This window comes from Manacus candei, unplaced genomic scaffold, assembly GCF_025592945.1.
Source record: "Manacus candei isolate 608988 ecotype Guabito, Panama unplaced genomic scaffold, ASM2559294v1 h1tg000014l, whole genome shotgun sequence".
Lineage (NCBI taxonomy): Eukaryota > Metazoa > Chordata > Aves > Passeriformes > Pipridae > Manacus > Manacus candei.
Window position 1 is genome coordinate 61,594,940 of NW_026138062.1, and position 21,711 is coordinate 61,616,650.

Here is a 21,711-nt window from a genome sequence, read left to right on the forward strand (position 1 = left end):
CTCCTTCAGCACTCAGCCTTTGAAACCTGTTTTTGTTTAATTATATACTTGCTTTTTTACTTACAGAGAGCCAATACACTAAAAAGCTCCCTTATCACTTCCCTGAGGAATCAGGATGAACCACAAAAGATAATCAGCCTTTCTGCACCATTGTTGCCTTGAAAGTTCCTGTAACAGCAAATGGAAAGGCACAGGACACTGTTCCCAGCCCAGGAGCAGCTGTACAGCTCATCCTTCAGCCAGGATCACACTGGAGGACAATTTCCACCCCACAACCCCTGCTCAAATATTCATCCCAGAGCAGAGGCCAAGGTGGAAGTGCTGTCTGATGCTTGCCTTGGGGTGCCAGTGCTGTATGGAAACCCAAGTCAAGAGAACCACCACCTGAAACAAACCACAGGGGTTACAGCGGGGGCCAGGGGGCCGAGCAGATGCCTCCCCCAGGAAGAGGCCTTGCAGCCAGAGTGATTTCAGTATCAATATACACGGTGTTTTGTTAGCACTGTGCTCTTGCAGAGCCATGTTCTGACCAAATGCAGGAGGGCAGTGTGTTTCCTTTCCTCATCCATGTTAATTCTTTGAGCCTGAAGCAGAAATTAAAAAGCAGGCCTTCCTAGAACTATTCAGACCAGACATTAGCCTACATATGGAAAGAAATACTGAGGAGGAATAAACAATTCTGCAACCCCTTCCTCCTCATCTGCCAAAAAAAGTTTCTTGAAAGAGTAATTCATGGCAAAGCTCCGTTTATTTGATGACAGAATTAACCATAACTTTATACATCTAACACTAAATAAAAAGAGCAGAATGTACAAATCAAATTAATTATGTACAGGAATTCACCAGGAATACTTAATAAATGGACACTTCTCATGAATTTTATTTAAAAAAAATCAAATATCAACTGCATATTTGCAGTCTGACTTCAAATAGATTGCAGAAGGGTAGTGAACATCTTAAGTGCTGAAGTCTAAAGAAAAATGTAAGGCAACACATACATGGGAACAGCAAAGCCAAAAGTGACACTCCCTACTTACCTCACGCCGTTCTGGAAAGGTAAGGCACAGCGTGTCAGGAAAGGGGCGCACAACATTCAGCTCTGACATTCCTGGCTGAACCTAGTTTAGGAAACAACCTTTTGGGATTTGTTTGGTTGGTTGTTGTTTTTAAAGAGCAGTCTATTGAGTCAGTTACAGCATTTTTACAGTGGATAGGAAGGCTCTGAAATTCACATTCACTTCTGCCTCTTCCATAGGTTGGGCAAATAAATAAATGCACCAAAGATTAAACTAAGGTGCTGGTAATATTCTTTTTGTAAGGTAACACACTAAATATACAAATAATGTTCTAGCATTATTTACAGCTATTTTTCCTTGAACATTTCTTCACTTTAGTAATAATTTGTAGAATAAAAACAAGTAAATTTAAGTAAATTTAAACTTTACCTAGTGCTCTTTTAAATATTTTTTCATCATAATGGCAGTATTTTAATTTTAAGCAGGATGGCTATCTCCAGATTCTTGACCATAAAAAATTCAAGTTACAGCTAGCAGTATTTTTTTTAAATATTAATTTTAGTTTTATTCCATTTGGTAATTAGAAAATAATACAACTGTAAAGGGCTGCAGGATGTATAAATAACTACATTATTTTTTTGAAGGAAGACCCTGACCTTTGAAATAGACATCTACAAATTAATTCGGATCCAAGACAGGAACTCAAACTACACATTGCTGAAAAATTTTCAATAACTGCTTATCTACAGGATTGCGAAGTATAAAAAGAACAGTCCACTCTGTAGCTTAGTAGACAGATACTCACATAGTTAAATAAGGTGAAAGGTAGAAATACTAATTCAAATGAGGTGGTTACTTTGCCATAGGGTTTCTTAAATTTTCTTCAGTGGATCTGTTTCTGTAGCACAGAATTATATGCACGTTGTTTTATTAATGAAGTTTACCCTGCAATAGTACAGGTTTCTGGCTCCCTGGGTATCTTGCCACTGTCCAAATGAGGAAATATTTGATACCACTATAGACTGAGAATAATTTAAAGACAGTTCTGATTGTTCATATGCAAAGCACTTTCAGTTACCTCAACAAACATCTGCTTGCTTAAAAAACAACCCAAACAACCAACAATAAAAGAACCCACACCTTGTACACATCAAGATGTGCACTGTTGGTGGTATTAAATAAGGAACATGTAAACTTGGGCCAAGCCACACGTGGTTGCAGAAACACCTAGTAAGGATTTTTCCATCTATGTGGTATAACACTGGGTAATTAACTGGCCCTAGAAGTATTTTCTTACAGCAGCAGTAATAAGGTCTAGAGACACTGGTAATTTTGAGACAAATCTGATTTTTACCCCATATTAAGATTTTCCTATTTCTCTATCCTGATATTGCTGTGTGTCCTATTTGGGAATTAGCAAGGCTCCTCCTCCTTACAAGATCAGATCGTAACTAGGTGGACTTCTTCACCATGTTTACATTCCCAAAGAAGTGTGCTGCTACACCTTTTTCACTTGAGAGTTTGTACATTAAACGTAAAGCAAAACTAGAAACATCCATCATTAGGCTGCCTGCTTTGGGTACAGACACCAGTGCTGGCGACAGCTTCCTTTAGACAACCAAACATTGACCTGAACACGGCTGTGCACGGAGGCTGCAGGGAAAGCTCCTCCCTTACAAATGAAAAGGAGTTGACTTCTCTAAGGAGTCTCCCTGCAGTAGGCTGTCCTCTGGTCAACCTGAATTCACAATCATCTTGGAGAACCACTTCCTCAGCCTTCAGAAGATCCCTGCCCATTATGTGTAAAAGATTTTAACAGTGTTTTGCTGCACCTTGGACTGCCACCCACCAACCCGGAATTTAAGTCAATTCTTCAAACTGGGATTCACTAACAGCCAATGGTGCCTCTGCCCAAATAAAAAAGCCTCAATTTTTTTGTATGTCACATGAAGCACATGCTGCACAAAGCATTCTAACACCCCCTTGTCTTGGGGAGTAAACAGACAGAATCCAATAGAAGTAATTTGCTCACAAACCTGAGGAAATGCACATTAAAACAAAAAACGAAAGCTACCGATAGCTGTGCATTTCTAGTTTTTAGTGCAGCCTTTTTATATGTTTTTTTTCTTTTAATTTTTAAGTTACAGCATGATACTTACTCCATGACACAAAAAACATTATTCTAACTTTTTTTTCTTTCAGTTATGGTCAGTACAGACATCTTAGCTTTCAAAGCCTTGGCCTACACTGGAGCATCTTAACTTTTTCCCTCTAGTGCGTGGTGCAGTATTTCGTCACCACAATGTTCAGTACTGAGGAGTAACTGTTTGAAAACAGGCATCACTGAAAGCCCCAGATAACCCATTCAATACTTGCCTCTCACAGATTGTAATACCTCACTCTTCATGCTCTCTCATACACTAAATGGACTCTGTTGTTGTAACATGGGCCACTTCTACTTCTACAGTTTCAATGGCCTGCGTCCCTTCAGCCATTTTCTGTCCTTGCTGTTGTGCCAATACATAATTCACCACCTGCATGATGCTTTGGTCAGAAAGAGTAGAGACTGATGTACATTCCTCAGTAGCTGCAACTGCTTCGATGGCTTCAAGCGTCTCCCCTGTCACTACCACAGTCTCACCCTCACCAGCACCAAAGCTAATCTCGGTTTCTTGCTCCTGCACGTCTGCCGCTAAAATGCTGATGGCGTGCTCCACCTGCGTCCCCTGGTTGTGAAACTGAAGAGTGTCTTTTTCCAGCATGATTTTGCAGGGTATGTAGTCCCTGTGGAACTTGGTCATGTGCTTCCGCAGGGTCCGGGCATCTATGTAGGCCTCGTTGCACACCGGGCACACGTACGGCCGCTCCCCGGTGTGTGTCCTCACGTGGCGCTTCAGGGAGCGCGCGTCGGCCCAGGCCACCCCGCACGTCAGACACTCAAAGGGCTTCACACCTGTGCTCGGGGGAAAGCAAGGAAGAGATGACCACCAGAGTTCATAAACAGGCATGAGCCATGACGAGAACTGACAGGGAAAAGAGGAGTATGAAAGAACAAAAGGAATGATGTAAGATCTGCCATGTAAGAAAGAGATACTGTTCACAACTTCTGGGCTACAATATAATGCAACCATAATACATTCAATGGTAAGATTTTCAACAAGTGCTCAGCCCAATTGTCATAGGTTTGAAAAGAAATGTTGGAATTTTTTCCCAGTGTGGTGCCCCCGCCCCCCCATCTGTTTCTTCCGGGATGGGGGTGGGGGCAGAGCAAAGCCGCACACGCTGCGCAGGGCAAGGAGGCCTTGGAGTCTTTTGTTTGGGGGCTTTTGGGGGTTTGGTCTGGGACCAGACAGAGCAGGAGCCTGGTTTTTGGCCGCCTCGTTCTCTTTTCCTGAAAGGAAAATTTTTCCCCACAGGACACCTCACGGAGGACGACTGAGAGAGACCAACCCATCTCAGAGCAAAGTATTCTGCTTTCAAGACTGCCTGTGGGAAAAGGACTTCATTCTTTTTTCATTGCTGGCTGCAAGCACACGTGGCTGCGAGCAGCTTTTGAACTGCTGGGACAGTCCTGCATTTCTCCCCCGGGCTGCCGCAGGTTTCTTCCTCCCCATCTGGGATTTGGGACTTTGTTTTGTTTCTTCTGAAAGTTTTTGATTGCACCATTTGTTGTTTATTCAGATTTTTTTAATAAAAAGCTGTTTCTTTTCCTTTTCCACACTTCTGCCTGAAGTCTCTTAATTTTTAAGTTGTAATCTTGTTAAACTAAGACACCAATCTAACATTTTACTTCTTCAAAACTTTTCAGGATTCCTTTTAATGAAGTTTCTTCCCTGTTTTAAGTGCGCACTACTTAATAATATCAAATCTAATTATTTTTTTTTGCTGGTGATGCCTTTCTGAAACCGTGTTTTACTTCACAGAATTTGTCACTTACATTTATTTCTAGCTACCCTTTGTTTCTGTAAGTCCTTCTGTACACCCACACCTGTTTCACCTCCTCTTCTACACTGCATATGTTCAAATACAGCACCTGATGTTTCTATAATCTTATTCTCCCTCATAACATTCAAGTTCCATGGTCTGTAATATCTAATGGGGCGTATGGGTGGTGACCAATGCCATCTCAATACTGGCTTTTCCTCAGTCACAGTTACTGAAGATCAGGCTATTGCAGGACACTTTATTTAGAAACAAACAAAAAATCTCCACCTCAATAGTTAGACAGCTATTAGATTTACTCATAAGAGCTCTCTAAAAGGAGAAATGCTTCCAAAAAGTGGGATTTGCCCTCCAATAGGAGAATATAGACTCCCAGCACAGCTGCAACAACATAATAATCAAAAATCAAATTTCATACTTCAAAAATCAATTTCATACTTCACATCTAAAGTAAAAATGCACATACTTTTAAAAAAGAAAACTGTAAAATGTTTTCATATTTTCACCAAGCATCCCATAGTTTACTGCTTGTTAAAAATCAAGAAATTGATCAGTTTCCAACATTGGTTTTTGGTTGTTTTTTTTTTTAATTTAGGCCAGTCATTCTCCTATCTGAAGATTATTTTAACTGTGTGTGGAGAATGTTTTACGACATCCAATTCTTTGCCAGATTTACACCTTTTAATCCCTTGTAAAAAAGTTCTTCCATTAAAGTTCTGAGAAAGACAAATTGGCCTTGTCCCTGTGTGTGACTGGAGTTTTAGAAAGATCCCAAAAGCCATCTCTGGGAATCACTGGCAGCAAGGTATCAAGCCAGGACTAGCTTAAACCTAACTGGAGAATCTGTAAGAACTCCTACGTTTCTTACCAGATAGGATATACACAGACTCAAAGAAATAATTATCCCTCTCTCCACCATGGTTTTAGGGGTTGAGGGGCATCATCACTGTTTGTTTTCTACATACCTTCATGATTGTTCACGTGTCTCCTATATTCCCGGAGTTGGGTGAATTTTCTTCCACAATGCTCACAAACCCGTTCCAAATTTTGTTTTGCTCTTCCTTTTTTACCGTGTGTGGCTTTCTTTACATGTCTTCTGTACAAAGCCTTCTCATAAAATTCTTTTCCACATACATTACACCTAAAATGGGTTAAGTGAGAAATCTATTAAAACCATTATGGTACACTTATGTATTTAAACCAAAATGCACTTGAGTTATGGTAGGCAAAGTTTAATGAGAATACTGTCTCATATAACAAGCAGTTCCCTAATTAGAAGTAACACTGTTGGACTGAATTACATTTTCTCTTATCCACAGCCACAAAGCTTCCACTTACCTCCTAGGGAAGTGAGATCCCACACAAAGCATTTCTAACTTCATCGATTATATTTATCCTCATACTATGTCATGTATCTTAGTCCCAGGACTATCTCAGCAGGTTAACAGCTAAACCACACTATTTAAAGTCACCCACCCATTCTCAAGACCCCAGTCACCACCAATCAATTGGTACTTTTAGAGTGGACTAGGCAGTTCCTTGTTGGCTGGCTGTGGATCTGTATAACCTCATTTTGATTAGTACATTTCAGCTGTTAATTTTCTCTTACCTATAAGGGTCTGTGACAGAATGAGACTTTACATGAGAATACCAGTCTTTCTTCCAGCTGTAACATTTTCCACAGAACTGACACTGAAATGGCTTCACACCTAAATGTTTATTCATATGCTGCCGAAGATCTCGAGCTTCATAGAAACTCTTGTCACACCTGTAAGAGTAAATGTTTTAGCACCCTATATAAGAAAGGCACTGGGACCCTATTCTTTAATAGCAACTAAAGTCTTTGAGAACACCTACTGCATCATCAATATTTATATAATGCACAATCCCTTTCCAAACTAGGGAAAATTAAAAAGAACAGCAGCTTGTTTGAAAGCCTGGGATAAAACCTGAGGACCTCTGAAACACACTGTCTCTTATGAGTAACTACATTCTTTCTGTGATTTGGATGGGGAATAATCAAAGTCAAAACAACTCGGAGACATAAGAGATTTGTGTTATACCATATGAACATAGGAGGGCATTAACAGCTGCTTCTTCCCTTAAGAGGATTAATTACTGATACACAGACAACTGGAATTTGTTCTTTGTAATGTTCAAATGTAGTTTTTTTAGAAATGAAAATATCAAATCCATGATCCTACAAGAAAGCATCTGAAAGTAGTGATACTCATTCCTTAGCTAGATGCTTATACACATCTAAACCCAGGCAACCTTATTGTTTTCCTTCATTTATACCTTGCCACAATATGACTATATAGCTCTTCTTGGTATGAAAACTACAGAGACTGGTCTAATCAAAGACATGGTTTCTCCCTTTGAAAGAAATTCTGCTGATCATCTCTATCTCCTCGCTCAAGTAACGTCACAGAGCTCTACGACTCAAAAAGGGACAGAGGCAGAGAAATGTCAGCAAGCAAAGGTGGAAGATTCAACTTCTGTAGAGGATCAACCACCGGAATGAGGAAATCTCAGAATTCTCAACCTCCAGTGGAATCTGAAAATATAAAATAGCTTCCACGCAGGAACAAAACTTTTTACATTACATTTCCTGAGTAATGGGCATTCTGGACAGGAGAAAAAGTCTCCTTTGCTTTTGAGGGCAGGGGGGAAAATAGGTGATGATCCTTGAGCCACCCAAACAAACTCCTCCTCCTAGGCTGGAAAAACTGACAGCTCCTCTTCAAATGGGGCTCTTGGAGATCCTTGGTTCACAGAGCCACATCAAAAAGTATCACAAAGTCTGGCACTCGGTGCTCTCTCCTCAAGGATTGCATATTTGGAGAAGTCATTAGAGAAGTACAAAACTCAAACAACCACCACCCTCTAACACTTACACATTACTGCAATTTATCAAACACATACTTCACTGAAAAACTTCCATGACCATTTTAGGAAAATAACTCATGTTCAGCTTCACTCAGCTTGGCCAGAAGTTCAAACTAAAGCCTGGCAGTGATGTTTCCATTCCAAGCCACCAAATTAAAAAACTAAAGTCTGGTTATTGCTTAGTGAAGGTCTCTGAACCATTTGTGAAAACATCAATTATATCTTTAGTAGAGATCTTTGCAGCAGAAGCAGCAAGGACTGTGTCTGTCTTGAAGAAGCTGGGGATTCAAAATATCTTCTCTGTCTAGGTGATCTTTTCCATCCATTACTCTACTGCCTTAAATAAAAAAAATTCATTTTTAAAATATATTTCGCCTTCAAACCAAAACTGCCTTCCCTAGTGTGAAATAGTGTCTGTGGCCTCTATTAGGTCTTTGTATTTCTAGGATTAATATTTTTAGCATTAAAAAGCACTAAAAAACATTGCTGACAGAATTAAAGTAAGTTTTCAGCACTCAGAAAATATTACTTTTGCTAGCACGCAGCAGCACTACCAGAGATACCTTTAACAATACTTCAGATTACTGCTTTCATTAAAACCTTGAGATGCTACAGGCACTCATAAATTGTGCAACTCCTCTTAATACTTGAGAGAGCTTCCCAGGGACCTAACTGAGAGTTCAAAAAAATTAAGCACTATTTGTCCTTCTTGGTCACTTGAAAGGTTCCCCTATAGTCTGCTTGGTCATGGAAAAAGTATCCACGTTTCACTAATGCACTAAGAGATGCACTCTTTCCAAGAATACTTTCTGCTAAACTGAAGTCCATAATGCAAAGATATTTAAGTGGTTTTGTATGTTTTATAATCAAATTAAATGCAACAGTCAGTGAGTCTTGATTTATGATGATGTTCCCCCAGAGCTGTTTGCTAAACACAGTGTGCACTGCGATGCACACAAGTACCTGACCTTGTAGACTACACAGGACATTTTCAAATTAAACTGAAATCACCTATCACACTTAGAGAGGGCAAAACCAGGCTGAAGGCCCTTGGCCTCTGACAACCTTACCACTCCTATCTGTCCTACAAAGGAGCTGTAAACCCACATAGCTACAGATTCCAGCACCTATTACAGTGCAAACACACTCATTAGAGAACAGCTGTGTGAAACCAGAGCCAGGTAACAGTTTAAAACCAAGCTTTTGCTCTCCAACACATGTATTTACAAAAATGCATTTTTTTACTTTTATGCTTTAAAAGTCTTATCCCAGGCCAGTGGAATAGTTTTACACTACATCAAGGAGCTGCTTTTGACCTTTAAAATTATGAGGATCTTAATGTTAAGAAAAAAAGCCCACCAAAGAAACCCACCAACCAACTTACTGAGTACACTGATATCCACGAACTTCAGGCTTTGGTTGGTGTTTCTTTATGTGTTTACTGAGCCCTGATGCCCTGTGGAAGGATTTTCCACAGATGGAGCAAAGATACTTGGATTCTCCTGAAAAAAAACCAAAACAGAATATGTTACCAAGCCAGGCCTCCATTTCTCTGGAGTGCTTTGTGAGAGTGTTTTTTTTAATTCTCATATAGTTTATCTTAAGTAATCAGAGCAGTGCTACAAAGAGAAGTTGGTTTAATCACACAGACAGAATTTTTAAGTGTATTTTGTATGTGCTAATGCAATAACACACAAAGAGTGGAGTAGCAGCTCTAAACTGCTTTATTTCATTTTTTTTTTTTACACACAAGTACCTCATTGCAGCTACTAATCAGTCATGAGAAGAGTGCAGCCTAAAAACTGCCCTCTTGTGTGAACCCCCCCCTCGACTGCCTGTGTTCACATATTATGCAACTTTTCCAGCAACACAGCATTGCTTAACTAATTGTACTAAATCTTGAACTTGTGGAACAATACCTTAAAATAAAAATTTCTGCTCCAATTCATCAATGTAGGAGTGATGAGTACTAATATATTAAATATAATATATAATTGTATTAAATTATTATACTGTCATTCTTTCACATCCTAAGATCTTTCAAGACACCAGGCTTTTTAAAATGTCAGCATTAGTTCAGCAAGTCTTGTAAAATGTACATGGAGATTTTGAGAGATTTAACTTGTTTTCCTCTAGAAGTATAGGCTGGAAGTGTAAGTGCTCTGAAACATTCCAGCTTGCTGTCTATTTTTTGTTGAATTGACATGATACATTAAATATGTACATAAAACCACAAGAAAAACCAACCACAATTCCCTGTTCTTGTATAGAACATCTGCATAATAACATTAAGCTATGGTAAAATAAGCCCAGAAAATGACTCCTTCCCTCTATTTCTGCTGCCTGACCATTAGAGAAAAAAGGAGAAACTGCCATTTCTTTTTTTAAACAGTGCCTTTGACACTGAAGAACAATAACGAAGTTCAGCAGCACAGAACAGCCAGACAAAGGAAAAGGATTCCCTTTCTCCTCACTTACCTGTATGAATGCTCATGTGTTCCTGAAGACTTCTTTTTGTGACAAAAGACTTTTCACACAAGTCACACTTGAACTGTTTCTGTACTTCATGGAGAGCCAAGTGCATTTTTAATCCATGCTTATATGTAAAGGTCTTTCCACAAACCTAAAAAAATCCGTACGTGGTGAAACAGGACAAACAAAAATCATTATATAATATGTGTTTAAATTCAAACACAACAAAACCTCCTGTATTTCTTGGGAACTAGGATGGCCATGCCTGTGATTTTGCACCAGTGACAGAACTGGCCTGTTAAAAAAAGGAATACTCGAGGGAAGACATTCTTCTAGACACAGGAATGTGGACTTTCATGACTCAAATTCATTCTAGTTTTCTTGCTCTGGGACTGCAAGCAATTTCATCAGGATGTTACAGCAGCATTCCCTATTCTGAAGTGACTAAAATTAACATGAATTTTAGGGCACAGCATCAATACCAAAATATCAAGAGACCACTACTGATTTGATTCTGAGGGTAAAACGACTTTACCTTGCATGCATGTGGTTTTACACCTGTATGTTTGAGCATATGTATTCTGAGAGAGTAGGGCTTAGGCAGAGTTCTCCCACAGATATCACACACGAATTCCCGTTTGGTTCTCCCTTTCACTGCAGACACACCCGTCCCTTCCGCACTCGTAGCTGCGGGGTTGGCTTCGCTCTTCCGAGTGTGCCGGACAAGGTGGGCCCGCAGGGAGGCACCGTACTGGAATTCCTTCTTACACAGCTGGCAAAGAAAATATCACAACTTTACTTTGCTTTTAATGCTCAAAATTATATTAAAAAACAAAAAGGTAATCAAAGATTTTGAGTAGAGTAATATGGTTAAATCTATAACCTGACTCCAACAGGTATTTTATCTCAGATTAATTAATAGTTACACATTTTTAATCTTATGGCTACTGACAGAACCCCTGATCACTTCCCAGTGACACTGACTTCCAGCTGAATCTAAACACAGTTGCAAATTTACTGGTAATGCTAAAGTAAATCCCATGTCAGCACTGTCTTGAGCAGCAGGCATACTCCCATGTCACACAGTGCTGCTGTCAGGTCAAGTGGCTGCACCACATTTTACCCCACCCCACCCAGATCAAGACTGCATCTGACTCTGAAATCCTTAAGGAAAATAGAAGCTTGTACCAAGAAAAGGCAAGAAAAAATAATTACTAACGTCATTACTCAATGAATTTTCATTAAGAGGGAGGTTTACAGACAAAAAAACCCCCTTCAACTTACAGGACATTTATATTCTTGAGATCTTTCATGTTTCAGTGTGTGCATTATAAGTGCATAGCGCCGCTGGAACACCATTCCACACTCTGTGCACTTGTGCTGAGCTTCAACTTCGTTATTTTCTGTGGTGTCTCTTTTGGGCTGTTTCATTTTTTTCCCTCTTTGTACCAGCTTCATGGCAACCTAGGTTGGAAAAACATAACTCTTAAATGAATTTTACTACACTGTATTTCATACTTCCTCTGCAAGTGAGTACTAAAACCTGATTTTTCTGTGTTGCTATAATACCTGTTAATTTTGCAAAGTTAACTTAGCTGCTAGAAAGTTACCTTATTTCAGTTCACTACAAAACTACAGATCTCATGGTGAGTGACAAACTGGTCTTAAAACTGTAAGCTGGCTATGATAATGGGCACACAACGATTTAGCAGTTCAGGGACAAATAACTATTCAGCCCTGAGTAACTGCCTAAGTGAGAGCTAAGGGATAGTTACAGGGAAATCACAAAGTACTACCAGTCACAATTTCCATCAAATGTTTCTAACCCTTTGCTGAACCCCAACTTCCCTTTTCAGAATTTATATTAGCTTTGCTAGAAAAGTCATCATACTAAATAAATAAAAAAAAAAGGCCTATGAGCTATTAATAACCTACCAAAAATTCACAGTATTTAAGCAAATAAATTCTTTCAGATTAAGAGTATTCCAGCTTTCCTGGAGATTTTTTTATGTAAGGCACTAGTGGTTTTTTGTTAGGCATCATTGACAGTGATACCTGGAGCTGATAATCTCATTTTCCTCTGTGGAAACTCACTGTCAAATTCTTTAGAAGCCAAATTGTAAGTGATCAGGCTGAAATTTCCTGTATCAGGACCCTTTGGGGCTCTGAGAATAAGGCAAGGGAAGGAAATACAAGCATCCCTATTTCTTTGTCCTGTTCTCCCAACAAGCAAGGTATCTAACAGTTTTTAAAACATGCCAGCCCTTCCATGCCTCTGGAAGCCAAACAAACTCAATACAGAGACAACATTTTCATATATTTTTTTAAATTTTACTATTGATCTGAAAACTTATGCAAACTTAGCAGAATTGTGAAGCCACAAAAGTAATTTTGTTCAGTGTGTGGTTAGTAACAGCTTGGAAAGTAATTCCTACACAGCACACCTCATCCCCAGTATCTGTATGCCAAGTGGAAGCACTGTAATTCAAGTCGGCAGCATTCTTCCTGCAATCAGTTTCCTGGTATTCTGCCAGCATCAAACCTGGGAACTCAGAAAGGAGTCTCCTTCCCAAAGCTTATGACACATCCAGTGCCATAGGGGGAAGCTGAGGGATGCCCGAGACAAAAAGTGTTAAAAGCTATGAAATGAGTTAGGAAAGGAGAAACCCATTCCTGAATCCAATCCCGAGCAGTTATCTAAACCAACTGCTTTTTTCCATAGGTGGCCACTGTTTGTGGACCTCATGTGTCAATGGGTTGGATTTAAAAACTGCAAAGTAAGTTAACAGGAGTTGTTCCTGAAGGTAAATATTCCCCCCTCCCAAAACAGAACAAAAACTTGTCATTTTCCAACCCTCATAAAGAGGCTGCTCAAGTATTTTGACTGTGCTAGTTCTAACACCTGGGATTTGAACTGTCCATCAGTAGGAAAGAGACTAATGCTACAGTTTCTGGCTATGAGGGTGTTGTAATGATAACAAATTATTCCCCTGTGTGTGGAACTGGTGGCTAAACATTTAGTATATTCGAGTGCTAGAGTTTTTAACATCAATGCTCTTTGAACCTTTTTTTCTGAACTGACCCCAATCTGAAGGTAGCAGGACTGCATTATTGTGACTTATGACTACATCTTAAGATCCACATGGGATGTCAAATTTTTCTTTCCCAATGCTGTTTTCCAGTCTGAACAAATGTAGGGTCTCACTTCTCTAACAGATAAATACATTTGTCTATGACTGACATACACATGAGATAGTTAAGAATTAAATTCACAGATCACAGAAGATTGCTGTGAGAAGATACTCAAGCTGGGCTAAGGTCACTGAGCATTCTCAAAATCTTTAATATGGAAGGAATATTGATGCCAAGTCAATGGGGTTTTTTGTTTTGTTTTGTTTGTTTGTTTGTTTGTTTTCTTTTTGGGAAGCAGTCTTTTCAGATAGGTTTTGAAACACTGGTAATTACTGACAACAGGCCTTATGACAGATAGAATACCTGCTGTACTGCAGATTTAGGATTTGTCTTTCTGCTTTGCAGTTTCTTTTCAATTCCTTTATGCAATCTGATATATCCCCCTTCAGTGACAGAACGCTGGCGAAGCTTGCTCTTGTAAGTATCATCCTGGTTGGAAGCAAGGTTTTCCTGGGGGGAAACTGGGATGCTCTGTTCATTACTTGTTTGTGTGAGCGTCTCTGAGGAGTCTTCAGCAGCAGTGTCCACATGTGCTTTATCACTTTCATTTTGAATGGCCTCAGTTTCTGTTTGACTCTCTGTGTCCACATTTTCCACACCCAACCTTTCGTAGAGGTTGTTTGAAATGCTCTCCACCAGCTGGATCTTGATGTAATTCTCAGCTGTTTCACACTGCTCCACAGGCTTTGGAAGATCATGGGGAGTGGCCTCCAGAGGCTCTGGGTGCAGGAGGTTGGGCTGGGGTGCTGCTGCCTCCTCTGTCCCAGCAGAGGAAGGAGCTCCGTTCACAGCTACTGGCACTTCACTGTCTGTGAGCTTAAGCTGTTCAGCACCATCCGTGGGCTGTGTCTCAACTTCAGCCTGCTCTGCTAAGTTCTGTGTTGACTCCACAGTTTGAATGTCTCCCTTTTGGTACACTGTGATTTGTTTCTCTTCCATCTGTTTGTGCACATTTTCACAGATTTCCAGGACATCCGTCATGAAGAGATGCCGGGCAAGCATGGCCACTTCTGCCATGCTACAGAAGTCAAAAGTTAGTTCTGAAGTGTAAGCAAATTCCAACAGAGGCAGGAAACTGGACTTGCAGAACCCTACCAGGAATAAAACAAGGTATTAGAGCAAGTACCGATGACCTGGAATTACACCAAAATATTCCATGATGAATACAACAGTTCACCTTTGATATGGTTAAGTCTGAAATTTAGAGCAAAACATACTTTGAAATAACATTGAAGCCTCTCCACTGGGACTCAATTAGTTGTCATTTACACAAAAGCTTCCTCCTCATATATTTTCTATGGGTAAGTAAGCTCAGACAACTTTTCCAATAACTACATGGAACTTATTTCACAATAAAATTCCCTAGAAAAATGTTTCAAGATGCTGGGAGAGCCACAATATTTTTGAAACACATTAATTTAACCAAAATTTTTCTGGACCTGCTACATTCAGAAAGCACTCAGGACTTAAGTATCAACTGATGCGGCAGAAAAATAAAACAAAAAAATAGCTATTGGAAACAACAAATATATGGATATATAGATAGAAATGCTTAAATATAAGAATTTGGTAAAATTTTCCACAGTTGTGTAAATCATAAATCAAGCATTTGATCTGGGGAAGCTTCTGGACCTTCACATTAGAAATGTATTGTTCACGCAGAGACAGGCACAGTTAAGAACTCATGAGAAAGCAATGCAGAAGGCATATGTTCTGTACAGTCTTCTTCATCACTACAAACATATTTTTAAAGCATTAATTTTAGAATTGTCTCTAATCTTTAACATACCAGAAGGTTTGAGAAATAAGCAGACATGCATAATACTTCTTCAGAGAATTAAGAAACAATTTAGCATTTGGTAAGCTAAACAGCTCTCCAAGAAGCTAGGCAACATCCCCCATTGATGTATTCAACATTTGATTATGTTCCCTTTTAATATTTGTGACTAATACAAGGAGGAACCATGTTTAAGTAAGGTAAAAAAATCAATCAAAAGCTTCTCAGATATTTTAAGATGAAATACCATAGTCCATGGAAAATCAGATCAGACAAAATCAGAGGGATCGCTTTAGCATTAAAATCCACATAAAATACTTTTAGATTAAAAGAGAGAAAAAAGCATGATAAAAATATTTGGTTGTCTTGAACATTCAAAAAAGACTGAATTAAAGACCTTACTTAGGATATTATGATTTCTAGCTTTGAAACCCACAGCAATTCACCTGACAGATCCACTACAGCTTCATGACTAGTGACAGCTCCCTTTTCAATGAAGAGCTCTCGGAAGTACTCGCTGTTGGCTGCCAAGACAGATTTGTGAGCTTTGTACTCCTCTCCTTCAATCAGCAAAGTCACATCACAGAACTGATTGGAAAGCCTCTGCTGATTCAGCTGGTTTAAGACTGACAGACAATGTTTGGAAGATGACTGCTTCACAAGGCCCTTACTGTCCACCTGTCATAAACAACATTATGAAAATTTCATTACATTTAGATTGTGCCTTTTTAAGCATTCACACTGAAACACAGAAAAGGATTATTTTCTGCAACCATGCAATCAGTTCAAGCCTGTATAACATAAAGCTTAAATTTACTATTGTTTTCTTCTTTAAGCTTCACCCTCCCTGCAAACACAGTTAAAGCACAGAACTGGAAAAATGGGAAGACACAATCAAACACAGTTCTTTGACCATATTTTTCTACGCTACAGTCTGAAATGGTTTCTAGATTCGTGTCTTTACATGCCCATGAGCCTGTATCAATATAGCATCATTTATTAAGGAACAGATAAAGAGCCCAAGACAATGTTGCATGTGATGTTTTACCACTGCTAATTTTGCCATTCATTTTACCTCGGATTCTATATGCACAAATAGGAGTCAGGATGATTTTCTCTTCCAACAGTGGTGTACTATAATTAATTTCATGCCATCTATACCAGTAACCCGTTTGCACATATTCAATATCTTTGGCAAAATTTATATTGTTTTGCTATTATAAGATTATCAAGACAATGGAAAATAAGTACATGACCAAGAATGCAGAAACAGACAATTCAAATTCATTCAGATGTAAACAATGGTACTTACAAACACAAGCTCATGCTTTGCTATTGGCTTCTTCTTCACAGGTTTTGGGGATCCAGCTGGAATTGATCCTGTGTTACTCAATTCATCATCTGTTTCATTGCTATCTTCATGAGATTTTGCATCCAGTCCTAGTTCCCCCAGCATTTCAGAAGGATCCGACAGAGATCTAGAGCGATCCAGCTTTTCTTGGCACTTGCTGCATTCTTTAATGTAATCTTTAACCTGCTTAAGGATACCTAAGGAAAATTAATGGAGCTTAATTAGGCTTCTCATTGTAATTGAATTTATCTTAAACACACAATTAAACATGTAGGTGATTAGCATAACCATATTACATGCTAACCAAGGAAAGGGAAGTCAATCACCTACATGTTCCTACTTCACATTACCAGTTCTGATTCTCTCACACCATTTCATGATACTGCACGATACTACTGTAACCCATTAATTTGAAATAACATTTAGAATGTCACTACATCAAGCAAACTCTCCTAGAAAGATTTTTAAGGCTAGAAAAAAATAATGGTACTTAGACATTTACTGCAAGAATCCCAAGACAATGAAACCTGCAATGTAATCCTGCATTTAGCCAACACGAATGGCTTGTTCTTATTGAAGAGGACAGGAATTGGACTGCTCACCTAAGGGTTTTTACAAAAATTGGGATCAACTGTGTTTTATGCAATGATGATGATACATATTATTAACACTGATTTAAATCAATTGCTTATGATTTTGGAATTTAAATCAAGTAATTCCCACCAGTACTCTAATCAGTGTAACTAAATAATTTTAGATACTTAACAGTTCCTAAACCCAGGGTCCTCTTCTAGTTACCCAGACATTTTCTGTGTATGGCTTTCAATCCAAATTGATTTCCTTCACTAGGAGGAAGAGCCATGCCTCTATAGTTCAAACCCAGCACAGCTCAAAAACTTGGCTGACAGAGTCTTAGACTTGCACTGCTCACACCTTCTCAGGGCATGAGATGCACTATCATTCCATATGTATCCCTGTAAAGATCAGGAAAACACACAGGTAAGGCAACCCAAGACATTCGTGCCTATTTCAAACACTTTTACATTTTCTTGATTTTATCTCAAATCAGGGCTAGTTCTCAGCACAGGAGGTGTCTGGTCTTCAAATCACGTATCCAGCACCCGTCCTGGCCCCTGGGCCAGCCATGCTCCAGCCCATTGCTTCCCAGCTGGAGCAGACAAACACTAGACTGACACCCATCTCCCCACATGACACCTAGGTCAAAGCTGCTGTCCACTGGAAGCCCAAGAATATTGCAATGGCAAAGGAAAACAATGTTTTAAAGGAGACACAGGTAAGAAACATAATACTTGAACTGAAAGCAGGGAATGAATTTTAGTATTTTCGGTGCAAGAGAAACAGGAGAGTACAGGTTGTGCAAATAAAGGTGACTAGTAACCTCAAAAGATGCAGGATACAGAATGCTCTCTCCTGACAAACAGAAGATGTGATGAGGTCCATCGGGGAAGTTTCCAGCACAGGGTGACAGTAGATGCTAGAACAGTCCAATACTGGGCAGACAATGAGAATGCAGATAAAGGCAAGGAAACCACAGGGTTGATATATCCAGAACAGATATATCAACTTTGAGACAACAAATTCTTTTCCACATCAAAGGGTATTCAAGTCAAGCAGATCTGTACTGGAAGGATGTGCTGCATCCAGAGCAAACCCCCTCCAAATTAAGATAGGGAAAACCAAAGCTGAAATGACAGACTTGCTGACTGATGAAGAAAGTAGAACAAGAGAAGCAATACAGACACAATCTGAGCCCTTGGCAAGTGAAAAGCAGGATATTTTTTAATGGATACCTAGGACTAAAAGTAGAACAGCAAATCCAAAGGGAACAAGATATCAAGTCACTGGCTCAGCCAAAAGAAGGCCTCAACTGGGAATTATTGCTGTTCATGCACCACCATTTTCAACAGCTGTGATATCACTCAGGACTCAGCTGAGAATTGGTCTGGTCTTTTCAGCTTCTCATTGGAAGAAAGAGATAAATATAAAAACAAGTGCCAGGACTGCAAACCACCACTGGCAGCTGTAGTACCTAAACACGATCACATGCACGGATGAAGTTAAAAGCTAACCCGGGGTCACATGGAACGGATTATCTCCCTATACAAGGCATTCCGTTTAAGAAGTCCCTGCCTTAACCGAGCTGTATGCAACACCTGGAGGGGGACAGTCCTGTTCCGTGTTTCCATATATTCAAAAGAGGGCTACTGGGTAAGAAGCCCTGGGACAATTTGCTGGCCAAGGTGCACCTTGCAGAGCGAGCCATGCCCCTTGAGGAGTGACACAGGCCACGTGCTTCGAGGTGGCACCGGTAATCTGCTGTCCTGCTCTCTCCAGGGAGGGCACAAGGACATCCCTTCAGGACCCTGCAGTACAAGAGAGACACGAAGCTCCTGGAGCGGGGCCAGTGGAGGGTACAAAGATAACTAAGGGACTGGAGCTAAGTCTGTTCAGCCTCGAGAAGAGACGGCTGAGAGGGGACCTCATCAGTGTCTGTAAGTATCAGAAGGGAGAGGCTGTCAAGAGGATGGAGCCGGGCTCTGCTCAGTGGTGCCAAGGAATAAGACGAGAGGCAACAGGCAGAAACTGATGCCCAGGAAATTCCACCAGAACATGAGGAAGAACTTTTTTACTGTGCAAGTGACTGTGTGCTAGAACAGATTGCCCAGAGGGGGTGTGGAGTCTCCCTCACCGCAGACATTCAAGAATCCTGTGCCGTGTGCTCTGGGATGACCCCGCTTGAGCAGGGAGGTTGGACCAGACGACCCACCGTGCTCCTTCCCAGCTTGTGACTCTGCCCTAGCGCCTCAGTAGCCGCAGCCCCGTCCGCCCGCTCCGTGTCCCGCGGGTGCACCCACCTCTCCACCAGTACTTCTGCGAGAGCCCCTGCCATGTCTGCAGGCGGGTGCGGTGCCCGCCGTCGGGCGCCAGGTGCGCGTTGCGGATGAGGCGTGCGCGGCGCTCGGCCTGCAGCACCACCTCCAGCTCGGCGAAGCGCTGCTGGTCGCGCTGCCGCCGCTGGTAGTACAGGGTCCCGCCGCGCACCACGTAGCAGGCGGCGGCCTTGCGGATCTTCCGCTTGGCGTTGCCCTCCGTGCCCGGCGCGTACGGCTCCCGCTCGTTGGTCAGGTACCGCAGGATGGCCAGGTAGCTCTCCTCGCTGGACATGACGCGGGGGGGGGGGGGGGGGCGCGGGAGCTGCCCCCCGCGCCCTCGGAGCCGCTGCCGGGGCGGGGAAGGGGGCTGGGCCCCGGGGCCAGCGGGAGCCGCGCCCAGGGGGGAACTGGAGTGTCGCGGCCCCGGGCGGCGGGAGGGAGGGAGAAGCTCGGGCAGCGGCCGCGGCGGAAAGACAAAATGGCTGCTGCACAATCGGAAGTGACGCCGGGGCCACCGCGCGCGGGAGGGGCGGGGCAGGGGCGGGCACGCAGGGAAGGCGCCGCTCGCGATGGGGGAGCGGGGCGGCCATCTTGGAACCGGGCAGAGGAGAGGCCGCGCGGGGGCCGGGGCGGCCATCTTGGAGCCGGGCAGAGCCTGCAGGGGAGGGCGCGGCCGTGGCGCCGTGAGCGCTCCCGAATAAATAAATCCCTTTGGAGCCCTGACTCCGAAACGAGCGGCCTCCGCTCCAGAACTGCCACGGGAGCAAGGGCAGCGAGCAGACGAACAGTGAGATTCGGGCTGCACTGTGATCAGGAGCAGCACCGGCGCGGGCCTCGGTGCGCTCTGTATCACCTGTGAGAGGCGAGGGAGAAAGTATTTTAAACGTCAGCTGCTGGTTCTCCTTGTCTGAACTCTGACCCGGCTTTTACACTCGTAACAGAGACAGGAAATGAAAGGCAGGAACTGCGGGGTGTCCGCCCAGCCAAAGGCGCCTCAGTAGAGACCCTTCCCCTGCGCTCGGTACTTGGGAGCACAGGGGTCCCCCACAGACACCGACGGGATGGAGCAACGCTGCCGGAAGGTTCCGGTTTCTGCTTGTTTGGGTTTTTTTTTTAACGACGGTGGTGGTCGAATAACGGAACAGGTTGCCCTAAGAGGTTCTGGGACCTCTGTCCTTGGAGCTGTTCAAACCTCAGCTGGATACTCATCTCAGCAACCTGATGTAAAATAGACATGCTTTGAGGAAGGCGTTGGAGTAGCTGGCCTTTGGAGGTCCTTTTCAACCTATTTTTTGGGCCTATGACCAATTTAAGTATTCAATTTTTGGTGATAAATACTTGATAGAGGATCAATGACATTGCATTAGGAAAACACGATATTAATTCCCATGTTAATTCCTTGTATTACAACTATGTTTGAACTGAGGTTAATGTCCTGCTCTGAACAGGCTGCCTCACTCACTTGAAGCATAGCTTGTGACAGGAGTAACCTGATGAGCTGTTACTCCACCAGATCATTTAGAACTCAGCCATAAACATCAAGGAAGAAGTATTTCAGGGCACCTCTGCAGTAACACCAGGCAGCCAAAGCCTGCAAACTTCAAAGAATTAACAAATAGTGTCTTTTAAATTAGTCCTATGTGACAGTTTATATTAATGGTATTTCAAGCAGATTGTTTGTAAAAGCTCATCTTCTTTTTCAGCTTTTTAGCTGAAAACTTTCACAAGGGCGCAGGGTACCAGGTGCTTTGTATGACACTGACATGATCAGGATTTGTATCATCACCACTAGCATCGGTACTTTTCAGTGGTGTTTCCAGCCTTCAGTTTTAGATAACTAAAAATCCTTTCCAAATTCTGGCTCCTTCACTTTCAAGTATCTTAATCAGTTTAAAAGCCTTCAATCTCATTCTAAACATGAGTAGCTCCTATGCATTTTTTAATTACCAAAAAGCAGAATTGTTTGGAAGGTAACCGTGCAAATTCCATTAATGTAATCAAGCTGGGCCTTTTTTAAAAGGGTTGAAGACTTCACCCAGACCCATATCTATTTTATTAGGAAACTCAAAACAAAGCATAACTCAAAAACACAGCCTGTAACCCAGAGTGCCCATTACAGCCATTGTGGGTTTGAAGCCCTAAAGAACTGCAGGAAGCAGAACTGTAAGAACACAGCTG

General features: G+C 41.6%; 1 protein-coding gene across 1 annotated transcript; it reads right to left on the reverse strand.

Moving 5' to 3' along the window:
- Positions 1-729: 729 nt before the first annotated feature.
- Positions 730-20,015, reverse strand: ZBTB11 (zinc finger and BTB domain containing 11). The gene is made up of 11 exons (XM_051780960.1): positions 19,516-20,015; positions 16,601-16,836; positions 15,735-15,966; positions 13,815-14,602; positions 11,604-11,783; positions 10,855-11,091; positions 10,326-10,470; positions 9,232-9,349; positions 6,568-6,726; positions 5,924-6,099; positions 730-3,969 (listed from the first exon to the last, which is right to left on the reverse strand). Exons 1-11 carry the CDS (start codon positions 19,823-19,825, stop codon positions 3,437-3,439), a joined length of 3,114 nt encoding a protein of 1,037 aa, XP_051636920.1. The 5' UTR covers positions 19,826-20,015; the 3' UTR covers positions 730-3,436.
- Between the last annotated feature and the right edge of the window lie 1,696 nt (positions 20,016-21,711).

Coding starts and splice junctions, on each gene's coding strand:
- ZBTB11 (XM_051780960.1), bottom strand. CDS start 19,825: ATGTCCAGCGAGGAGAGCTACCTGGCCATCCTGCGGTACCTGACCAAC. Junction 11,784..13,814: donor CTAAATCTGCAGTACAGCAG/GTATTCTATCTG, acceptor TTTCCAACCTAG/GTTGCCATGAAGCTGGTACA. Junction 6,727..9,231: donor CGTGGATATCAGTGTACTCA/GTAAGTTGGTTG, acceptor TTACTCTTACAG/GTGTGACAAGAGTTTCTATG.